Raw genomic sequence first — 22766 nt, 5'->3', positions numbered from 1 at the left:
TTGCAGTCTGCTGAAATAAACTGGGACCCTGCCCTTTAATGGGACTGCATATTCCCCTGTCCCCTTTCTCTACCTGGAGTGCAGCAGGGGATCTGTGTTCAATGCGTCTGCGCAGAGCGGAGTGGCCGGGCAGGACAGAGTTGCTTTTGGAGAGGAGGAGAGCTGTGCTGTTAGTGTTTGCAAGTGGAACAGGTGCCTGGAAGAAAGTTTGGAAATCACAGTGCAGCAGGACTGCCTGAAGGCAAAAATCCAGTTTAGTTCCTTGCGGCACAGTGAGATGGGCTGAGGGCAAGACACAGGACTGAGCCTGTCATCGGCTTCAAGTGCCTCCTTCATCCTCTGAGCTGGAGCTGGTGATCCTCCTTCCCCTGCATTAATTAGTCTGTGACCTTCCAGCAATCTCCTGTTGTGGGGCTGAGGGTCGCTTTTCTGATGCTGAAGCATGTAGAGATGTTCCTCCTTCCTGCTGCTGGTCGCCCTCTGAGACAGTCTGAGAAGGCATCCCGGAGCGCGACCTTCCAAACCGACCCGCACAGGGAACCCCTCAGCATCCAGCAGCCTCTGCGTGGGTTTGGTGTTCCTGGGGAAACTGGGGCAACTCTGTTGGGTGGGTTGCTTGTAAGTCTCTCCTTCTTCCTCCTCCTCCTGAGTAATGGAGGAATGGTGGGGAGCAACAGCTGGGAATAGTTGAGGGTAGTGACTACTGCAGCAGACCTGGAAGGGGAGGATCTGCTAAACCGACTGGGCAGTTTGCAGAGCACGTCTGGAGAGAGCAGCAGCAGGTGGGCTGTGTGCACAGCTGATCCCAGCTTCTGGAAAGCGTTTGGCACTGTGTGTCACCAGGTTCGTTCAGCTTCTTCCTTCAAATCAGTTCTGCTGTGTCCCTTCTCCGAAGGACGGTATGCTGAGGATTAGCAGCTGGTGGGTTTGGGAAGGGGCTGGGGAAGGCACGGCAGGATTAGGTGCTGCTGTTTGCTAGGCTGCTTCTCATGCTTTTTTGTCTCAAGGTGGAGTGAATTGTGCTCTGGGGTTATTTTTTTTCTCTTTGTTGACCTTGGGAGCACAGACAACACAACTTTAAGCAGTGCAATGTGTGAGATGAAAGCTCTCGTGTGAGATCGGGACTCAGCTTCTAGCACTAGCGCTGCTTAGCAAAGCTTGGTGGGAGACCTTGAGCTGCTGCTGGAAGGCTCAAGGGTGAGCGCCTGCAAAGTGCCATGCTTCATCTTTGGTCTGGACTTACTCACGGCCTGTATGTGTGGCTGGGAAGGATGCAAGGGAGCAAGTTTGTCCGTGTGAGGAGCAGTGAGGCTGAGGAAATCCAGAAGACCCCAAGGAGTGTGCGAATCAGAGACTATTCAACCAAAAATGATGTCAGTCTGGGCAAATGCTGATGCTGTCTGGAGCAAGGAGCGTGGGCCACCCTGCCAGGAGGGCTGACACTGTCCCTGGACGAGTAAGCAGGGGAGCACTGAGTGGAAGTCGGAGTGGATTCTTGCCTTCATACAGGACAGCAGGAGGACTGTTGCTGGGTGTTGTCAAACTCGGGTGTCAAAAGGACCCAGAGAAACCGAGAAGATTAAAAAAACCCCTCAACTGCAAAACCCAATCAAAGGCTGGAAAAAATACCTGATAGTGAGAGACTAAAAGAGCTTATCCATTTAATAAATCAAAAATATGATTGAGGGGTGACTTGACTAAAATATAAGCATCTCACATACCTAAAATATAAGCGTCTCTACATGGGGACAAAATCACAGATACTAAGACTCTGCAGGCTAGCAGAGTTAATGCTCGAAGCCAAAGCCAGTTGAAATAAAATTTTAAAGAATCCTTGCTTCTAAGTGTTAAGTAAAAAGTTAAGTAAAATTAAAATTTTGAGGAAACCTTACTACTTTTTATTAGTAGCCCTCTTTTCATTAGCTGTTGGAAGGAATGTGCAGCTAAGTGCTGTATTCTGCATCTCTTGTACTTTCTCCAAATCCAGACCTTTGTGGAAGACACTCGCCGCGTACCTGGATGGCTGGTGCAGCGTAGGCTGGGTGAAGTTTATTGGCTGGTGGTATACACAGGTCAGCCTGGAAAATGGAGAGATCCCTCTGGCCTCTGAGTCTGTGTACGCAGGAGCTGCCTGCGTTGCTGTGGTTCCCTGGGCATTTCCTGCAGCAGGCTGCCTCTGCATGCCAGGCTGCGTGCCGGCCAGCGCAGTCTTGCCGGTATCTGCGCCCTGGCTGAGCATGCTGCTGGGAGCTCTGGAGGAAGCAGTGCCATAATTGGGGGTTGCAGATGGAGCAGAGGGACCCACCATCTTGTAGGAGAGCTGGAGTAAATCCCAGGTACTCCGTGCTCTCACCTGCCCGGTCAACCGCAGCGCTACGCGGGTGCTGCTGAGGTGCTGGCAAGGAGCTGAGGAGAGCGGAGCCCAGCACGCTGGCTCCAGACGTTGCTGGCATCGGAGAGCTGTTCAGGGACTTCCAGGATCCAGTTCCAGATGAACTGCCCTGACGGGATGGGGTGTTTTCAGAGTGGGTAAGAGGCTTTTCCCAGTGAGCGCTGCTGCGTCTCAGTGCATCTGTCTCGGGATCTGGTGGAGTGCTGGCAGTCAGGGATTGTGTGAGGAGCTTACCCCGCGTGGTGATTCACTTTCCAACCAGACCTCATCTTTACGTGGTTTCTCCAAGACGAATTGCTCAGCCCAGATCGTGGCAAACCTGCCCCATGCAGGCAGGGGAAGATGTTGTTTTTCCACAGCAGCAATGGGAAGACTTCACTAAGCTGCGGTCCTTGCTTTCATTGCCAAGGTTTGCTTGCTTGTCCGTGCTGTGCAGAACATACGCTGTACCTCTGTTCCCAGAGAGCCCTTTTAGGCCACTCTCTTGTCTAAAAACAAGCAGTCACTGACCTTTTTGGACAGCAGTTTAATGTCATGCTGGTCTAGCATGACAGGTTGTGGGAGCGACCATCCTTCCTCTTGGTATTCAGTCGGAGGCTGAGGCTAGCACTCTTCCTTCCCAAGCTGCTGTCTCTGCAAATGCCCCACGGTCTGCGCGTGATGCTGCTGTGCAGGGGGGAAGCTCTGAGAAGGAGAACTTCAGATCTTCATGTTCACTGACTGTTCAGAGGTTCTCCAAGAATTGGCTGGCTCCAGCTGTTGTGGTGCCCTCCTTCCTGCTCAGGCGGGTGCAGCAGAGACCCTTCCTCCATTCCTCGAGCAGTGCCTGGGTATTTGGGCTGAAGCTGTTTGTGGTTGTGTTCTGCAGGGATCTAGGCCACATACTACTGTAGTTGTGTTGAATCTTTTGGAGTGGTGAAGGCTTTCTTTGGGTAGTCAGGCTTCTGACGGTCACTGTGAAAAGGATGCATGGCATTCAGAAAAGGGGTAACTTTGCTGGTTTTTCATGTACAGCCTGACAAACCCCCCCCTCTGGAAACGCTGTTTGCTGTGTGGGAACTGCACTTCTCTCATCCTTTCCAAGTTGCATCCAGCACCAGATGTTGTCACAGTAACTGCTTCCGTGAAAAGATGAGACAGGCTGCCTGTGGCTTCAGGTACCGCGAGGAGAGGAGCCTGGCACAAGCAGGAAGAGTGACACAGGCTGGGCTGCATGCTGCAGTGTCCAGTGCCTGGCAGACACCAACTGCAGTTGCAGAACTTCACCAAGAGTGAACCCACTCTGAGGGGAGGGTCGGTGTGGTCCCCTCACTCACAGCAGAGCTCCCAGCGAGGTGGGAGGCTGGCACTGGATGTGCCTTCTGACTTTTGGCTCTGGAGAGGTACGGCTAAAGGGCTTACTTCTCAAAATTGCCTTCACAGAGCTCCTGTATGCAGAAGTCTCGTAGGGTTTAGAGGATGCCAGGGCAATAGCAAGAAGCCATTGGTGTGGGGATGCCTCATTTTAAGGATATTTCTATACCAGGCAGAGGTTAGAGAGCAGATTGTCAAGAGCCCCTTGGCAGTGATTACCTCAGTGTTGTTCCTGAAGAGGAAGAATGACCCAGGCCTGATCCTGGAAGGGCACAGGAGGGACATGCTGCCCGATGCTGCGGGTGACTTCTTCAGCATCATTTCTGCAGCATCACTCCAGGGTGAGCGCTCTTCTCCTGCCACCGGCCCTGCCCACCGGAGAGGACAGCCCACGGTGCGAGGCACCCTCCTCTCACAGCCACCAGAACCTGCTGCTGATGTGCTGGCTGTATTGTTGCTCTCCTGTCATTCCCCCTCGGCCCTTGGGCTGCAGACTTGGACTTCAGCTTGAAAGCCCAAGGGTGGTTCTGGCTCTCCTGCCTAGGCAGTTGTTTGTATTTCTGCACCCTGAGTGGAACGGCTGAGCAGCAAGTGTCCCTCCTGCTCGGGGGTGAGTTTGTTCCTGGCTGTCAGGGTGATTGACAGCGTTGCCACGTCTTCCAGGACAGTGAGTGATGCTTCTGAGGAAGGGTTTGGTAGGAGCATTTCAGCAGAGAGACCGAGAGTTTGTGGGCAGGGGGGTGTGCAAGGCCCTGTGACTCCATAAGGTACCACCCCACCCCAAGGTGTTTTCTGTAGGGTCCTTGGCGCATCGCTGGGGACCTTCATGTGCTCTTCCTCTCTGTCCAGATACTCCTCCCAGAGCTGACCATTCCTGGCGGTGTCCGTGGAGGGATTTCTCCAGAACATCTAGGACAGGGTGCTGTGGTATGCTTTAAAATACTGTGTGATGCTCAAGTGCTAATACTCGCAGCAGCACCTCCTATGACATGTGGCAAACGGGTGCCAAGCAATGTATGTGGACAGAGCTTCTGTGAACAGGGCAGGGCTCATTGGTTGTACATCACAGAGCTGCACGTGGCGACCGAAGAAATCGTGATAAGCGAATGATCCCAGAGACTGGCTTAAGGGATGACAGAAATTATCCTTGAAAAAGTCTGGCTGATGTTCAGGAAGTGGAATAACCTCTGCCTGGCGAGCAGAAGCGTAAAGGCCACCTCAAGATACCTCAGTAAAGGGTTGGTGAGATTTTATCACCACCGGTGTGGTCTACCTGGCCTCATGATTAATTCCGTTGTTACCACTGGTGTTACAGGGTGAGTGACAAGGTAGAGCCTCTGCCAGGCTCTTTTGCCCAGGACAGCAGTTGATAAGGAGTTTTTCTGAATCCTTTCTGGCCCCTGAGGTGCCGGAGCTCGCAATGTGCCTGGCCAGTGTTTGAAGGAGAGGTGGTTCATGCAACGATGAAGCTGGCCAGAGGAGAGGGTGGAGGGGAGGAGAGCTGGAAAAACCAGCAGGTTCATATGGTCCGTTTGGTGAGTGTAGGAGGGCTTCCTGCTATTTATGGGACTAATATTTAGCTTGGGAGTCTGGACAGGCTCCCAGCTTTATCAGACAAGCAGGTAGCAGCTGTTGCCCAATAGGCCTTCGTCTCTCTCTGTATGGGATGTGGCACTGTGGCTGTGAGGTGGCAGGATTTTGCAGTTAATGTCGACATCTGACTTTTCCAAATGGGTTCAGTCATACCACATGTGTGGTGCAACATCTTCTATCTTTCTGGAATGGGAATGTGGCAGCTCTTTTATGGCAATATGAGACGTGCCAGGTTGGATGTGTGATGTTCCCAGTGCCTTCAGTCGTGTTCACCTGAAAGGTTTCTCCTTCTGTGATGATGGGGGGACCTGGCCAGTGTGCAAGAGAAAATGAGGAATGGTGATGTGTTTTATTCCCCAACAGCCAAGCTTGTTTGCTGTCATGCTCAAGACGTTTATTCCCAGAAAAGGTAGGAGACTGGGAAGGTTGAAATGCAATTTTGGGCTGTTGGCATCAGGCAGTGAGGTCACAGGAACTGGGAGAGTTGTTCCTCACATTAGTTTTTCTAACACCTGGAGACCATGAGGGTCGTGAGGGCCCAGACTGATGGAGGTGGCATTGCCCAGGCTATTCAGTTCGGTAACTGGCTCCTGTAGCTGCTGTGAGGGGTGACCAAGACGTGACTGGCTGCCCGGGGATTCTTCTGCAGCAGCCCAGGGCTCTGGGTGGCTTCTTGGTGTCCACATGAAGGCACTGCTCTGTGTGAGACCCAAGGGGGTGGCCTTTGGGGACTTGGCATGGGAAGCCTGCCCTGCTGCTTGCTGGAACAGCCACAGGCAAACGCTGTCCCTTGTAGCGGAGTTGCAGTGGGGACTGTGAGTTCGGGTGTTCTGCAGAAATCCTCCCTGTTAACACAGGGTGGCGCAGTTTGAGCCCCAGATGTTGGCATTAGTCGGAGAAAGGGTCTTGCTGAACCCCTGCAGAAATCCATGGGTGGAGAAAGTTGCTTTCTGGACTCTGACCATGTCCCTTTCTCCCTTCTTCCAGTGGCTCAGAAGGTGGTGGCTCTACGGAAGAAACAGCAGCTTTCCATCGGCCCCTGCAAGTCCCTGCCCAATTCACCCAGCCATTCGTCTGTCTCTGCAGCCTCCATTCCTTCTGTTCACATCAACCAGGTGGGAAACGGCAACAGGGAAAGCCAGGGACCCCACATGCTTCTCCACACCCCCTCAGTTCACTCGATACACAGGGCATTTAGCCTAGCCTGAGACTCGCGCTACGGCCCTGGAGTAGCACTTGGAAGGAGCAGAGTGGTTGTCACCCATAGCCCAGAACAGCTTGGTGCTTGCCCTGAGGGCAGGCTTCCTGTCTAAACCGTGTGGTCTGGCTCGTGGTCTCCAGAGATGGTGGCAGAGCCGCAAGCAGTCCACAGGAAAGCTCCTGGGCAGAGCAGAAGGAGATCTGGGCCTGGCCAGGCAGGTGAGCCTGGGGGGACACGGCTGCCCACAGTCCTGCTCCCCTGGAAGGTCTTCCATGTGTGTACAGGTGGACTTCTTAGGGGCTGTATTTGGGGAGGGGCGAATTCAGTGGTAAATTGAAGGAGCAACACAGAGGAGAAGGAGGTTTCTCCTCCCCTCTGCCAGAGGAAGGGCTCTGTGCTGTTCTTCTGGCGCAGCGTTAGCTATTGGGAAGATGGTGAAGCTGGAGGTGTTTGTTCTGTGACTCTGGAGAAGCAGAACTGATGCAGGAGGGGCAGGTCGGGAAGCCAAGCAGGCCGCTACGGTGAGTGGCTGGTGAAGGAGATTAGGCAGCTACCTAATTTCATTAGGGCTTTGCTGCAGTTTCCAGCACCCACCTAAATGCTGAGCTGGCTCTGTGTTGAGGAAGGTGAGATACTGGGCTCTGCTGCTCCTCAGGGGCAGTCAAGCCAACAGATTCCAGCTCTGAAGCATCTGGCATATGAAATCACAGGATCTGTAGCAAGGGCTTCAGGAAATCTGTCTGTCTGGCAAGGTGCTGCCAGACTGAGGAACAGCAAGTGTAGCAGCTGGGTTTATGGAAGATGGGATACGGCATAGCCGGAGCAGCTGAGAGGCCCTCGGCTGCCTCAGCACTGAGCAGCGCTTGAAACAGTTTTTGAGGAAGAGAGTAGCTAAGGACTCTGAGGAGCATGTAAAACTGAAGAAAATGTGAAGCAAAGAAAATTCCGCCAGACTGACACTTTTTTTTTATAAGGGGATTGGCTTTGAACCTCAGGGTGTATCTAAGCCTCTCAGGCCCCGGGAGGACTTCTGGTCCACCACCACAGGGGAGATCTTTCCTGTAACAAACCTGAGTGGTGCCTGCAGCCACTGGTTGGACCCTTACCTAAAGAATTTTTAAGTACTCCCATGAAATTTATACCCGACTGTATAGGCTTCTGAAGCTGGACTGCAAGTAGTTGTGCAGAGATTTTTGCAGAGACCTGCGCCAGCTTCCTGGTGCTTCAGGTCACCTGGACACCAGCAAGTTCAGGTGAAGTCTCTGTGTGCAAGCAAATAGCCTGCCTGATGAAGCTGCATTGCTTTCTGAGCAGAGCTTGCTTGGGATACGAGCAGAGTGAGCATAGCTGCTTGCAAAACTTACACAGCTGTACCGTGCCCTGCAGTATCTCTGGATATGGGTGCTTTTTGAGAAGTTTAATAAGAAGCAGCCAAGGTGGAGAGCAAAGTCCAGGAAAAACGCAGATTTGAGTGTCTCTGGTAATTTGAGGATTTTATGAGCAGACAAATTACAAACAGAGACTGTTTGGGAAGGAGAGGCAGTCTGTACTGAAAGGGGCAGTGGGGTGGAAGATGGCCAAGGGCAGCGTTCCTTAGGGAGGAGCTGAACACTTGCTTAATATTTTTTTTTCAACGTCCAAAGCATGAGAAAAGGGTCCTAACAAATACGTACTAACGGCACTTGCTGTACCGGGCAATGTGTTTGTAGTGAAACTAAAAACGTGGTCCCTGTGTGAGGGGTATGGGGGTACCATACTCCTCAGTCTGATTCCAGTCGCTCGTGTAAATAAGTATGCACTGAAACGGGTGTAGGAACAGCAAAAAGCAGGTGGGAGGGAAAAAAGACCCTAACGCAAGAGGAAGTTAAGCACTTGGCTTGTTTAGCTGAGGAAAATGAAGGCTGAAATGGTCCAAACCTGACCTCCAAAACACACAGCTGTGAAAGGAAAGAACTTTTTAAGAAAAGAAGGTGCTAGAACAAAAGGGGTGGGTTTAAGACTGGCCATGGGGAAGCAAAGTTGGGCATCAAAAGAGGTTTCTATCTGCATGTCATGAGGTTTGTTAGAGGTTTTTGCTTGGAAACCTCCCTACTTTCCTTTCCTTCCTGCAGAGTAGCTTTCAGCCTGGTTTGCAGCCGACGTCTGTGTAGAGGTGGATGCTGGCTCCTTGGCTCTGAGGCAGGACCTTTACTCTCGGTACCTTGCTGTGCTCCTGGAGCTTTGCTGGAGGGACCTAGGTAGTTCTGGTGGGAAACCAGAGCTGTTAAAGGGAAATAATGCAGCTAACAGGAAATTGCAGCTAACTGTGAGGCCTTTCTAAGCATGAAATACTTATTGATTGCTTGGGTTGTAGCAGTGTCAGCAGTAATGATAGGCCGTGTCCTTCTGGAGCTTCCTCCCTCTGTCCTCCCTCCCCTGTACGTGCTCTGTGCCTGCCTGACGCTGTGTCCCTCCTCTGCTCAGCAAACCTGGATGCCACAACAAGGATCAAAGTTAATTTCTGTTCCATGGGTCTTCTGTGGCTCAACCACAAACCCTTGTGGTTCCCAGTGACCTGCTGCAGTAATCTTTGCCGTGATGTTTACACATCTCTCTTCCATTACAGAAAACACTTCTCCTAAAAATAGTGTGAAGTAATGGAACTGAGGAGTGATCATAAAATGCTGTGAAATACCTCCCCGTTCTTGCTTGGGCTCAGGAATGAGGTTCTGGAACTGTTTCCTGCTGTCCTCTAAGAAAATCCAACTGGCTTTGAGGGACACAATTCACTGATTGCTGGTGTTTCTAACGTGGACCTGGGCAGAGCAGCCCATGCACTCTGGTGCGTATGGGCTTGCTGTCCGTATGGGAGGACACACGTCCAGTAGTGAGCACAGTGACCCAGCAGGTATTGCGGCAGGGATGCACAAGAGCCTGGGATCGCTGCTCAGGAGTGCACTGGAGTGGTGGTGACGCACCAAAGGTTGTGGTTTCCCCCATGATCTGGAGCAGCTGTCTCTAACACAGGAGAGAGCTGGGGCAGGCAGCTCCAGAGTCCTGCTGGGTGCTGCTCTCCAGGTCTGAGCCGCAGAAGTGCCGGAGCCTCTTGTGGGGCTGGGGACAGTGGCCTCGCTCCTGGGAGGTGTCCTCTGCTCCTGGCACTGAGATACCCAGTGGGGCAGCTCTGGGAGGAGATGGACAGGCTGTAGGCTCTCAGGAAGGATGAACGAGAGAGTGACAAGGTCTTTTCAGGGTAGTGCCGTGTTCTGTCTTTTTCTACCTGAGGGTATGGGGCTCTCGCCAAGGTTTCTTACTTGCCTTCACAAGTAAGAGAGCAGGAACTGGCACAGGGAGAAGGATCTCAAGGAAGGGTTGGGGAACACAGAATTTAACATGGTGATGAGATGGAAAGAATCCAGACAAATAATATAATTAGGAGCTTTTGTTTGCTTTGTACTGCAGCTAGGTGTTCGTGCACACAGGTGAGACACACACACCGGGACAGTAGGATCTCTTCTTCTTCTCAGTACCGCTTGTGGGAGCAGCGAGACTAGCATTTCCATCTTGAGTGCGTGGCCAGGAGGAGCCCCTGGGAGCCTGTACACTGCTCTGTCCTCACAGCACCTGGGTTTGGGTGTCAAGAGGTGCTGCCTGCCGCTGCTGGCCGTGTGTGCTGTCAGCGTTGCTCTGTCCCTTCCAGGCAGTTATGGCATCTTGGGCGGCATTTTGTTCCCCTTAGCAGGCTGCCTTTCCGAGGGCTGTTAGCAACAGCATTCCCTTGCCCCTGGATCCTCCCTCTTCCCTTCTGCTGGGAGGTTCAGGTTTGCTTTGTTTTGTTTTTCTGTGTTGAGTTTTGGGCCCCTCACTACAAAAAGGACATTGAATGACTCGAGCGTGTCCAGAGAAGGGCAACGAAGCTGGTGCAGGGTCTGGAGCACAGGTCTGATGGGGAGCGGCTGAGGGAACTGGGGGGGTTTAGTCTGGAGAAGAGGAGGCTGAGGGGAGACCTCATCACCCTCTACAACTACCTGAAAGGAGGGTGCAGAGAGCTGGGGATGAGTCTCTTGAATCAAGTCACAAGCAATAGGACAAGAGGGAATGGCCTCAAGCTGCGCCAGGGCAGGGTTAGACTGGCTATTAGGAAGTATTTCTTTCCAGAAGGGGTTGTTGGGCGTTGGAATGGGCTGCCCAGGGCAGGGGTGGAGTCCCCATCCCTGGAGGGGTTGAAGAGTCGGGTTGACCCAGTGCTGAGGGATCTGGTGGAGTTGAGAACGGTCAGTGTGAGGTTAATGGTTGGACTGGATGATCTTCAAGGTCTTTTCCAACCTAGATCATTCTGTGATTCTCAGCTATGGCTGAGGTCTGCTTCCCTTCATAGCTTTGTGCCCAGAGAGATGGTGGTGCTGTCTGAGATGAGAAGGATGTTCTGCTCAGTGCCTGGTCTCCTGGCCCATGTGGGCAGGGACAGCTCTGTCTTCTGGAGCTGTCAGTGAAGAAGGCACTTGTCTTCTGGAAATAGGAACAAGTGATCCCACAAAGGCTTGTTATGGCAGGCAGGAGCTGGGAGCCAGCCCTGCCTTTCATCCTAGTCCTGGGGACATCTTTTCTGGAAGTAGTTTGATGCTACTAGTTGAGCCAAACGAACTTTTTTGGAAATGGCCACTGCTTGTCTGGTCTCCTGGCAATCTAGCCAGTCCATTGCAATTACTAGGAGAGACCCCAGAGCACCCTGGTAATTTTGTCACCAATCTGTCCAGAGGACTTTCTTCTGGTGTGAGGTGGCAGCCGGTTTCCAAACCTTCGTGATTGTGCCAGGTTCCCAAATTGTCAGGGCTCCGGGACAGTGGTGCTGTGTGAGGTGTTCTGGTGTCCTTGCATAGTGGATGATCCTCTTTATGAAATAGTTCTTGAACCAGCCGAAGGCCCTGGTTTCATTTCTGTCTTTGGGAGTTTGGGGTTTTTTTTCACTTTTATTCTGCAGCGGTGCCTGGTGCCTCAGAGGACACTGAGACATCAAGGTGGAGAGGAAGGGAGCTGTAGTGGCAGCTCAGCTGTGGTCAGGGTTTTCCACCAGCACTCACGAGTGCACCAGATGTGCTTGCCAGGTCTGTGACCCTGAGTACTGCGTTCAGCATCTCCCTGGTCCTCTGGTGTGGCAGGAGCCAGGGCCAGCCCCGGGAGTCCCGCACGCTCCCTTGGGGACGCCAGCTCTGTCCCTTGGGCTGTCCCAGCGGCTTGTGGGTTGTGGATCTGCCCCGGTTGAACAGACACCTCAGATCCCCCAGGACCCTGCAGCCCCTAAGGAAAGCTCTTGGGGCTCTCCTCTCCTGTGTCCTGCCCTGCTCTTGCTGGGCGAGCGGGTTAGATGGGTTTGGGAGCCCCGTTTATCTGCTTGGCCTTGACTTCTGGCAGCTGCCTGTCCCTTGCCTGCATGGTGTGGGATTTTCTTGGGCCAGTGGATGCTTGCAGTACTTGCAGAGTTATTCCACCTGATTTCCTTACTGTTGCTCCCCCTTTCTCCATCTTTCTTCAGGGACTCTGAGATGCCTCTGGGAGTACCCCAGGCTGCGGGGTGAGTCACCGTTGCCTGTTTGCTGTGGGATGGAAGTTTGTCTTTCTGCCAGGGAACTCGTTCCCAGCGGCTGGCAGGAGGTAACGCAGGCACCCCATGCCGAGCCGGGCAGGCTGGCGGAGTGAAGCGTGTAGTCCCCTGGGCCGTGGGAGCCGCTGCCGGGTCCCGCCGCGCTGCCTGGATGCCCGGGCAGGCCTGGCCCTGCTCCGTGGGTCTCACGGCTTCACGCCGATGGCCTGGGCCTGCAGTCCTGCCTGGGCCCTTCGCTCACACCGAGGAGTGCATTTACCGAGACTTTAGTAAGAGAGCAGATGAAAGAGGTGGAAAATTAAAGTTTACAAGTGAAATGAAACGCAAACTGCAGCTCACCTGTGCTGGGTAATGAGCGCTTCCCTGCCTGTCGCAGCACGTTTCAGCAGAGTTCAGTCAGCGTGTGTGTCTCAGCAGCTGAAGCATCGGGCGTTTGGGTTTCCTCGTGGAAATGCCTCCATTTCATGGGCCATACGCTCCTCTGGCTTCTTCCCTGTTCCTGCGCAGACACTGAGTTGGTGGCTGCTATTTGTTTGCACTCTTCGGTTTAGAGCTTTTCCCAAATTTCACTCCTTGTTCCACCTCATGCCTTTTTATGCCAGGAGTTCCTACATCTTAACTTTAGCTGAGTTTCTCCCTGCTCAGGCACCCTATGGCGCTATCGATAGTTCTTTGAAGTTCACGATATTCACCCATGAAATGCTAACGGGAAGGGTTTGTCCCGCATGTGTTTTACTAAGTTTTCAGCTTCCACTGTGTTCTTAGATTTCGATAGTGACCACAGGTGGTGTGGATCAGCAAAGTAGTTATCAGGAGCAAAAATAAGGTATTTGCCCAGACCTATTAGGGTTCTCCCCCATCCCTACGATTTGTCCTGGGTCCCTGGGTCCCTACTGAAGACTTGGAGCAGTCTGCCTCAGTTGAGCGGTGTGGTGGCTCAGGATTGCCTGTGTAGCCAGAGGCTGCATTGCTGTCTGCCTTTGGGGGAATTTCTCCACTGCCCCCAAACTCACGGGATGGCACTAGCCCTCACAATTGCCTTCGTAGCTTGGTGTGAGACGTCCTTCAGCCCCAGGACCTTTCCTGAGGTTTGGATGTCTGGGACACCAGCAAGCTCAAATGCTTGTGTCCTTTGTCACTTAGGAAGGACACTAACCTTGACTTGTGTCCAACACTAGGCAAACTTATGGGCTAAGGAAAATTATTCTGGCCAAGCAAAAGTTACGAAGAAGGTTACTGTAGGAATATAAAATGTAAACTATAGTTTAGCAAGATTTCTTCCCAGGAGCTTCAGTGTCCATCACCTAACATCCATAGAGTTTGTCCCAGCTGCTATGGCAGGAGCTCAAACTCTACAGCCTCTTCTGAAGTGAATCTTTCCCACAGTCATAACTTCATAAATGTGCTGACAAGGTTACTGAAATAAGCAGAGCTTAGGCAGGAGACTACCTGAGAATGGTTTCTGGACTCCTGGCAGCCTTGCCTGGCTCAACTTTCTGGGTAACAGGTTCTCTGTGTTGCAGCATCATCTATCTCTTCCCTCACATGTTGAATCTTTTTCTTTTTTTGACATGGTTCACGCATTATGCATCAGTTAAATACGGATTGTACACACATTGTTATGCCTGATCCTAAACTTGAGCTGTCTCAGCAAATTCTCTTCGACTTGGTAGCCCTAGCTTTCTGCATCTGTTCCTTCATCACAGCATTTGCAGTCTTGAATCCGTGGTTTGCAACAGCGCTCTCTGTTAAAGGTTCCGAAGTCACTGGCAGGGTGGCACGTTGCTTTGCTTCTCTGTGTCCCCAGTGGTGTCCCCTTCCCTGGGACATGGCAGCAGAATGCGGTTCAGCGCAGGGTTCATCAGCTGGGCAGCCTGAGGAGAAGCTCCCTGGCAACGTTCGCTTCTCCGGACAGAGTGCCCAGCCTGTTTTACAGAATCACAGAATGATCTCGGTTGGAAAAGACCTTGAAGATCATCTCCTCCAACCATTAACCTCACACTGACCGTTCTCAACTCCACATTCCAACGCCTCACAGCCCCTTCTGGAAAGAAGTACTTCCTAGTACTAATACTTCCTAATACTGCCTTTTACACACAGACCAGGTTCCCACTGATTTTGTGTTTCAGGGCACCAGAAGCTTTCCTGTCTCCAGAAAGGCTTGGGACAGTCCGAGTCCCGGGCTGCGGAGGATCTCTTGCTTGGTGCTGTCCTGTCTCCAGTGTGGTGTTAGGCTCTTTCCAGACCCATGTGGCGATGGTGACCTTCAAGGACATTTTATCAGGGCATTGTGCCTCCCCATGGGCTTCACCTCCCTGCTGTGAGGGATGTCCATCTCAGAGTCCTTCCAGAGCAGGATTTCCCTGTGGCACACCTACCTGCCCTCGGTCAAAAGTCCCTTGCTCTGCCTAGAGAGGAAGAAGTTGGGCTGAATCTTGGATGGCTCTTTCCTCTCTTAGGGAGAGGCTCTCTTTTGTGTGCCTTCTCCCATTTCTGTTATCAAAGACAATCCAATCCACAGCTTGGGTGAAAATTGCACCCTTTCTAGGAGACTGGGCTGCGGGGTCGTGGTTGCTGCTCTGCCTATACAGCCTCTTCCATGCTTCTAACGTTTCTTAACTGCTTGTCTCAGAATAAGGCTCGGATCCCGGTGACCGCAGTATGTGTTTTCTCACCGAGCGCCTCTGGCAGATCCTCATCCCGCATGTGCTTGCACTTTCTGCTCTAAGCAGTAGGTGGGAGTGGAGGAAGTCCCAGGGCCGTCGGCTGGCACTGCGCTGTGAGCGTGTGAGCTGAGAGAAGGCGAGCTGCTCCCTGCAAGGGGTGCCGGAGCTCTTCTAGCCTTCTAGGGACAGCTTCTTCAATCTATTTTTGAAATACTGGTCAAGGATCAGCAGAACTGCCCAAGAGAGCTCAGGCTGCTCCGTGCCTTGTCGTATGTAGTAAGATGTCCTGGGCTGCAGATCTGAGATGCTTTTGTGCAGGTGTTGCTCCTTGGGACCTCTTGTAAGCTCATAGCCAGGTCGTGGCCTGTAGAGCCTGCGTGAGCAGAATGGGAGTGAGCAGCTACTTGTCTGACAGAAATGCATTGCAGAGGTGGTCGCACAAACTGCATTGTTAGATCTTCCCACAGAATCACAGAATGATCTCAGTTGGAAAAGACCTTGAAGATCATCCAGTCCAACCATTAACCTCACACTGACCGTTCTCAACTCCACCAGATCCCTCAGTGCTGGGTCAACCCGACTCTTCAACCCCTCCAGGGATGGGGACTCCACCCCTGCCCTGGGCAGCCCATTCCAACGCCCAACAACCCCTTCTGGAAAGAAATACTTCCTAATAGCCAGTCTAACCCTGCCCTGGAGCAGCTTGAGGCCATTCCCTCTTGTCCTATTGCTTGTGACTTGATTCAAGAGACTCATCCCCAGCTCTCTGCACCCTCCTTTCAGGTAGTTGTAGAGGGTGATGAGGTCTCCCCTCAGCCTCCTCTTCTCCAGACTAAACCCACCCAGTTCCCTCAGCTGCTCCTCATAAGACCTGTGCTCCAGGACATGTCTTCCCCTCTCCCTGAAGCCAAGTGAGTTGTTAGTGGAGACGCAGCATGTTGTTCCACACGTTTCCAGACATGGGCCACTGCAGCCAAGGCCATGGTGGTCCACAGGCACAGGAGGTGTGTGCCACCCTTGGGGTCTGCATGAGGTCACCTCAAAACCAGCAACAGAGATGCGTTTTATATAGAGTGTGAGCTTGGCTTGTGGCACCCCGTGCTCCAGGACACTGTAAAGGCGAAGGCTTGAGTCACCGGGACACACATCCCCATTGGTAACATAGCTGTTGTCATGAGACAAGGAAGGGACTGAGTGGGACTTGGAGCCAGACAGGTTCTGGGCTGCCTCACAGCTTCACGGCCGGTGGCCTCTGCAGAGAGGAGGGTTCTCCCCAGCAGTGTGTCCGAGGGATAGCTGCACCATCTCTGTGTTTTGGAGAGGGAGCGTGCTGAAGTATCCCCAGCCCTGCCCCTCTGAGGAGAGAGCCAGCTGCTGCTATTCAGGGCTGCGTGGTTCATTGCTGCCTCCATACCTTCACTCCAGAGCTTTGTCTGGAAGGGCTTCCCTGGCAGCCAGTGTCAGGTCTCTGTCCATTCGCTGCTTTTCACTGTTGATGTTGAAATTTTAACATTGTACCACTGGAAAAATTAGAGCAGAAAGAAGGGAAACGGCCCGTTGGTCCAGAGCAGCACGTGGTGTGGGATGTCTCCCGTGCTGTGCTTCCTCGCCCCTGGTGTTTGAGGCTCCGTAGGTGGAAGGTTGGAAGGTGTTTCCACAGTGGAAGGTGTTTCTACAGTGGTGCCTCAGGGCGGCTGCCTGTCTCTGCCTGACCATCCCATCTTGTTCTGCCTTAGGCCACCAACGGTGGAGGAGCCTTCAGTGACTACTCCTCCTCCGTGCCCTCCACACCTAGCATCAGCCAGCGGGAGCTGCGGATCGAGACCATCGCTGCCTCCAACACACCCACCCCCATCCGCAAGCAGTCGAAGCGACGCTCCAACATATTCACGGTAAGCAACCCCGGGGTCGGAGGAGCTTTGGGATGGGTTTTCCGAGGGGCGGGGATGGGAGCAGGTCTGCAGCAGCGTTTTATGTGCACTAGTCTCTAGGTGAAGCTCGCTGTGCTGGCCAGGGAGGGACGGGTGACAGGGTGGGGTGCGTGGTGAGATGGGGGGGGTCTCCCCGCAGGGTGTGCGGCAGGGAGGGAGCCTTCTGCGCACGTAGGGACCACGGAGCGGAGCGAGAGCTGCTGCTGGTGGGTGTGTGCGTGCGTGGGGGAGCGCCTGAGAGCAAGCCCTTCCTCGCACACATAGGAGCGTGCACGGGGTACGCTCGTGTGTGTGTGTGTGGAGCGTGTGCGTGTGAGCAGAGCTCCCTGAGCTTACTGGGGAGAGCTGCGCTTTGTGCGTGCACAGCGCCAGTGACCTCTGCTCCTCCTCTCCTTGGGGCCATGTCCCCCGAGCGTGGCGTGAAGCCGCTGGGACTGGGCCTCCAGTTTGGTGCCGGCCGAGCTGTGCCAGGCAGTGCTGTGCAGAGCCCAGTGTGTGGCACTGGGCCCTGCTCGCTCCAGTACCCAAACCCTGCGTCTGTGGGACTCGAGCAGCGCGCCTGGGAACTGCTATGGGGCGTGGAGGGAGGGGAAGCATTAGGGAGCCAGTGAAGCCGGGGGCCCCAGGTTGGTGCAGGGTACGTTGGCAGCTATTCTCTCTGCTGGTTGAATTGCAGCCTGCCTCTCAGCACGCTCTCACACCATGCACACACCCGTCCACATGCACACAGTCCTGCCCACACACTTACCCTCGCTGTTAGCGCAGCCCCCGAGTTTCCCCTTGTCGTCAGCGCACACGTACTCCTAGTCCCCGTGTCTAGCGTAGATAGCCTCTGTTCCCCATGTAAATGTGCTCCTCTCCCCCCTGGTGCCCCTGTAAATGTGCCGGGCTCAGGCCTCTCTCCTCCTCCCCATCTAAATGTGCTTTCCAGCCACCATTGCTCAGTATACCCGTGTCTGCTGTCTGTGGAACTGGCCACCACGAAGTCCTTGTACATGTCCCACCATGTTACCCTGTGTGAACAGCCACCATTGCTCTGGACCAGACCTCATAAATTCACAACGCCCCGTGCCCCCCTCCCTCTCACTGCTCTATTGGCATCCCGCGTTCCCCCCACTCCTCATGCTGGAAGCGTACCCATCTTCCCCAGCTTCTGACATCCTGGAAGCAGCGACTCGGATGTCCTGCGCGCTCCATGCGCTCCCCACCATTTGCAGCTTGCACACGCACGTGTCCCCAGCCCCAGCCCAGCTCCCCAGGCTGCCTGGTAGGTTGGCTGTCCCCCACCATCCTCCTCCTCCCAGCACGCACCGCCCTTGGTAGTGGATCCACTGCTCCTCACGCATGGTTGTTTCCTTACTCGCCCTCCCCTCCTCTGTGTGCCTCCCCGAAGATGCCCTGTAGGTCTCCTGTTGTCGATGGTCATGCTTATTGTTGCAATTCAGTGCTGATGGATGCTTCTCCTCCCTCCCCGCCGTTTCTCTCGCTCATGCTTGCTGCTGTGCACCAGTGTGCGCGGGCGCTCATGCACTGCCACCCATCCTGCTCGCCCGCGTCCCGACGGGTTCCGGACTCGCCGTCAGCTCATGTTCACGCTCTCTCACTCCTCCTGGAGCCCCGTGCTCAGCTCACTTGGTGTGGGCACACGCTCGTTGGTGGGAGGGGGTGGCAGCTTGCTGTGGGGCTTACGCTTATTTGCTGTGGACGTCATCATCCGTCTAGAGCTCTCGCTCGCTCGCTCATTCTGGGCTCAAGCTTGCTCACCCTGGCTGTGGGGCTCACCTGCGCTCATCTGGGCTCGCGCTCACTCGCCGCGGTGCCGGGACTCGCGCTCACCTGCTTGCTCTTGTGCTGGTGCACATACATGGCTCACGTTCAAGTCTTCACCCCATTTTTGGTCGTGGCAGCAGCAGCAGCTCCTGACACCTCCTCCTGCAGTGGGACAGGGCCAGGAAGAGCAGGGAAGGACGGGAAGGAAGGGAAGGCTGTTTTTCTGCCGCTAGCTGTTCCCGGGCAGGCAGCGTAGGTGTAGCCAGCAGCACCCCCCTCCTCCTCCTCACGGGGTCCCCCGGGTGGGCACGGGCCTCTCCGAGCTCCAGCGCTGGGCAGGGCCATGCTCCGCTCGGCTCTGGGAGCAGCTGCAGCCCCAGTCCCGCACTGTGCCTGGCTCCTTCGCGTCCAGTCCTCCTCCTCTCCTCTCCTCCTCCTTCTCCTCCTCCTCCTCCTCCTCTCCTGCTCTCACTCCCCTCCCGCTCCCCACACCGATGGCACCCCAGCGCCGCAGCGGCAGGGGGCTGCGTGCCTGACAGCACGAGGTGGAGACAGACTCTGCCCGAGGCGCCCACCCCGTCCCCGCTAGCTGGAGCCCAAACCCCGACTGCTGCTGCCGCCGGCGCCTCGCTCCGTGGCCTGTCTGTCTGCCTGTCCGCTGGCGCCCATCGCTGACAGACTCGTGTCCGTGTTCTGAGTATAACTTGCCAAACTCTTTATTCTTTCGATATTTGCAGATATGTGCCACTGTTTCCAACTTTTCATCAACAAAAAGGCCTTTCCAACTCCTTCCAAATTAGAAGATCCAGGTGGTTACACACGGCACCTCTGTACAAATTCTCTCACTTTTCATTGCCTCTCCAGGGCCGGATAAGGGATGGGCACTGGGATTGATCTAAGATTAGAGGCTCGCCCGCCCTCCAGCCAGCATGGGTCCCCCCCTCGGAGACACGCAGGAGCCTTTTAAATCCCCCCAATGTAAAGTCTAGGAAGCGCTGAGACGGCCTGCGCCTGCACTTTAAGCTGGGACATTTCTGGGCCTGCTGGATGCTGTCTAGGCACTTTCCATGCTCGGGGATGCCAGGCGGACGACCCTCATGGGATGGGAAGACCTGCAGACCCGCCGGGACCGGGCGACAGCAGAGAGTGGAGCTGGATGGGCCAAAAGACGCTTTGCTGCTGCCTGCGGGAGCTGCTGTTAGCGCCTGCCGCTAGCACTCCGCTCCTTCCTCCCTACTGCACCTCCTGCAGCCTGCATGGACTCCTGCTCCTCCTCCTCTTCCTCCTCGCAGCAGAGCAGCCATCTATGTCTCTTTAGTTTTCTTCTCTTTCAATCTCTTTGTTTTGTTCTGGGCCCAAAAGCAAGTGAATCGGTGTCCCAGGCGCGTGGGGCTCGTGTCCCTTTCTGATCCAAAGCACATGGGGCGCTCCCAGACTGAGGGGGTGTGTAGGACGCTCCAGAGAGACGCTGCCGCTGCCCTTCTGCCATTGTTGTGATTCTGAATGTATTGATTGTGCTCCATGCCGTGTATGACTTGATATTTTCCTCTGTCCTAAGCACTTTGAATGAGTTCTGCTCAACAGACTGTATATTTCATATTGTATTTATTGGAGTTTGCTCTCACCGCAGCCGCCCTCGGGGGCTGGCGGGTTTTGCTCTCAACTCTCTAGACGTGTGATAGATATTTATTGTCCATGCTCTTTTGTAAGGGGCTGGTATCTCTGCCCGGTGACCTGTGCTACTTTGTATGGTGCAAGTGTGTTAACAGAATAAATCTGTTGGATTAGTAGAGGTGTGAGTTCCTTCACTGCCTTAGCCTCTCCTGCTTCCATCCATGCTCCACCTGCATCCCATGCCATTTCTGTCTGTCGCCATGTCCCGTGTGCCCCCGCGGGAGGGGGGTCAGAGGCAGCCCCGTTCTGCTAGGAGGACAGCTCTGCTTGCAGTCGTGGGGGGAGAGGACAGCTTGCCAGGGGACAGGAGGTGGGGAGGCTGGGGCTGGAGTGTCCCTAGAGGGGACGGGCAAGACGCTGGCTGCTCCATGCGCTGGGAGACCTGGCCTGGGGGAGAGTGGTCTGGTCTGGCAGCCTGCTGGGGACGTTTCCGTCTCCTGTGCCCCCGTCTCTAACGGACCTGTGTCTCTTCTCTTCCAGTCTCGAAAGGGCGCGGACCCGGAGCGGGAGAAGAAGGTGCCGGAGTGTAAAGCGGACAGTATCGGCAGCGGGCGGGCCATTCCCATGAAGCAGGTTCGATCCTCCTCCCTTCGCCCCCATGCGAGAGCAGGCTCCCTGGGGAGGTGCCACGAGGCTTTACAGTGCAAATTCGGGGTGCCCTCGCTCGGCACGAGGCGTGGGAGAGCATGGAGGAGCCCCCGCGCCGTCTGCGGGGGGGCTGCTCCGGCCGGCGAGCGGTTCCAGCAGAGGGCATCCGTGCCCCGCGCCCGCTCCCCGGCCCCCCACGCTGCAGCCCCCCACGCTGCAGCACTTCCCTCCTCTCCTCTCCCCTGCTCTCCTGCTCCAGCTGCACTCCGGCAGGACGGGGAGGCTCTCCTCACTGTGGGCAATGGCAAAAACCAGCGAGCGCAGTGCCTGCGCCGTGAGCTGCGTGAATTGGAGGCGGGCAGCTGCTTGCTCAGGCAGCAGTGCGTTCAACTCCTGCCTCCAGGCTTCCAGGGAAGCTCGAGCTGCCTGGAACCGACCCCAGGTGTTGCCTGTCCCCGTCTCCATCGGCTGGAAAGCAGCGATGGGTAATATCTGAGCCAGCCAAGTGGTGTGGATTGCCTGAGTGGTGTTTCCACCCGGATTTCCTTGCACTAAGGCTCATCTACACGCTGCTGTGCAGCACCTGGCTGTGCTTCTGCCTTGCCCCCTGTGCTGTGAATCCATTTTTCTTCCAACGGCCCCAGCTGGCTGCTTTCTGCCCCGTCTGCCTGTGCACATGAGGCCGGTGACACCTCTGCGTCGCAGGAGCAGCGGGGCAGGATGGCAGAGTCTGCGTCCTGACCAGGTACCGTCTCCCTGCAACTGTTGTGTGCTGAGGGAAGGAGCCCCCCTGGGAAGGACTCGGTGAGGCTGGGCTGACTGAGGAAGGGGGCGGTGGGGCAGAAGAGAGAGACCCTGCTTGCTGCTGGAGCTCCCAAAGCTTCCTGCCCTTTCCAGTCCGTGCAGTAACGCTGCGGAAGGTTTGTTCTCCGTGCCGCTGCGTGACAGGGCAGCGCTGGAAGGAGGGCTGCGCCTGCGAGGGCAGCGTGCTGACGGTCGCCTCTGGGGCTGGAGGGGAGCGGTGGCCGGGAAAGCAATGCTGGGGGGCGCTGGAGGGGCTCTGCTTCCAGAGCACCGATGGTTTGCACAGCCCCAGCAGGAAGGGGCCTATCACCCGTGTGCCACGTGCCCATTCTCTCTCTGCAGCACAGGTCTGGGTTTTTTTTGTAATCCCTTGGTTGGAGCAGGGATCAAGACTTCTTTTACTGTTTCTTCCCCCACAACCACCACGGGGTGCTTGTCTCTCTGTCCACACTGCTCCTCTCTTCTAGGTTAATGGTTGGACTAGATGATCTTCAAGGTCTTTTCCAACCTAGATGATTCTGTGATTTCCAAGCAGAGCTGGCTGTCTCTGCACACCCTCTGGTCGGGGCTGCGTGCTGGTGACGACGGGCACGCCGGCTTCAGCACCACCTCTCGCTGACTGGGCAGGCTGCGGGGTGCACAGTCCAAGCCCTGCCTCCACGCCATGTCTGCTGCCTTTTGGCTGCCAGGCAGCGTGGTGGGTAGTTGCTTTGCGGCAGAAGCGCTCGTGCACTCTTGATTTTGAGGCAGCCCAGCCTGGGCAGGTGGGGAAAGTGGTGGGCAGTTAGTTGTTCTGCAGTGAGAGGGGAGGCTGAGAGCAGAGCAACCGGAGCTTGGAGCTAGACCTGACTAGGCTCCCCAAAACTGTGCTGCTGGCTGCAGGAGGTCTGGTCATGGGAGAGTTTCCATGGCCTTTGGTTTCTGGACCTTTGGGTTGCTTTTCCCAGGATTTCCCTTAACTCAGCAGGGCAAGGTGCTTTTTTTACTCGCTGCTGTGTCTCTCTGTGTTGCTAACTGGGCCTGGCTTTGTCCAGTCTGCTGGGGATTGCAGCATTTTAGTGTAATTATTAAGTCGTTTGGGTAGGCAGAGCAGTGCTGTTACCGTGTTAACAGGTGAAGAACTGAAACAAAGGCCTAGGTCTGCAAAACAAAGCTTGCACTTCTGTTCCTGTGCTTTGCAAGAAGTAGGTGCCAAACTACTTGCCTGGTGTAG

General features: G+C 54.9%; 1 protein-coding gene across 3 annotated transcripts in view; it reads left to right on the top strand.

Annotated features, from left to right (window-relative positions):
- The window catches only part of AGAP3 (ArfGAP with GTPase domain, ankyrin repeat and PH domain 3), a 148568-nt gene that overhangs the window by 63908 nt on the left and 61894 nt on the right, over positions 1-22766 (top strand). For 2 of the 3 annotated variants that reach the window (XM_074851197.1, XM_074851130.1), the window contains exons 7-9: positions 6326-6453; positions 16523-16678; positions 20642-20734. In XM_074851197.1, the coding sequence (XP_074707298.1) occupies positions 6326-6453; positions 16523-16678; positions 20642-20734 (377 nt within the window). Of the gene's footprint in view, positions 1-6325; positions 6454-16522; positions 16679-19224; positions 20278-20641; positions 20735-22766 lie in introns of those variants that run through there. The other variant, XM_074851274.1, reaches the window with a different exon arrangement.

The sequence above is a fragment of the Strix uralensis genome, chromosome 1 (assembly GCF_047716275.1).
Source record: "Strix uralensis isolate ZFMK-TIS-50842 chromosome 1, bStrUra1, whole genome shotgun sequence".
NCBI lineage: Eukaryota > Metazoa > Chordata > Aves > Strigiformes > Strigidae > Strix > Strix uralensis.
Note: the sequence above shows the minus strand (reverse complement) of the source record. Positions and strands in the feature narration are given on the sequence as shown.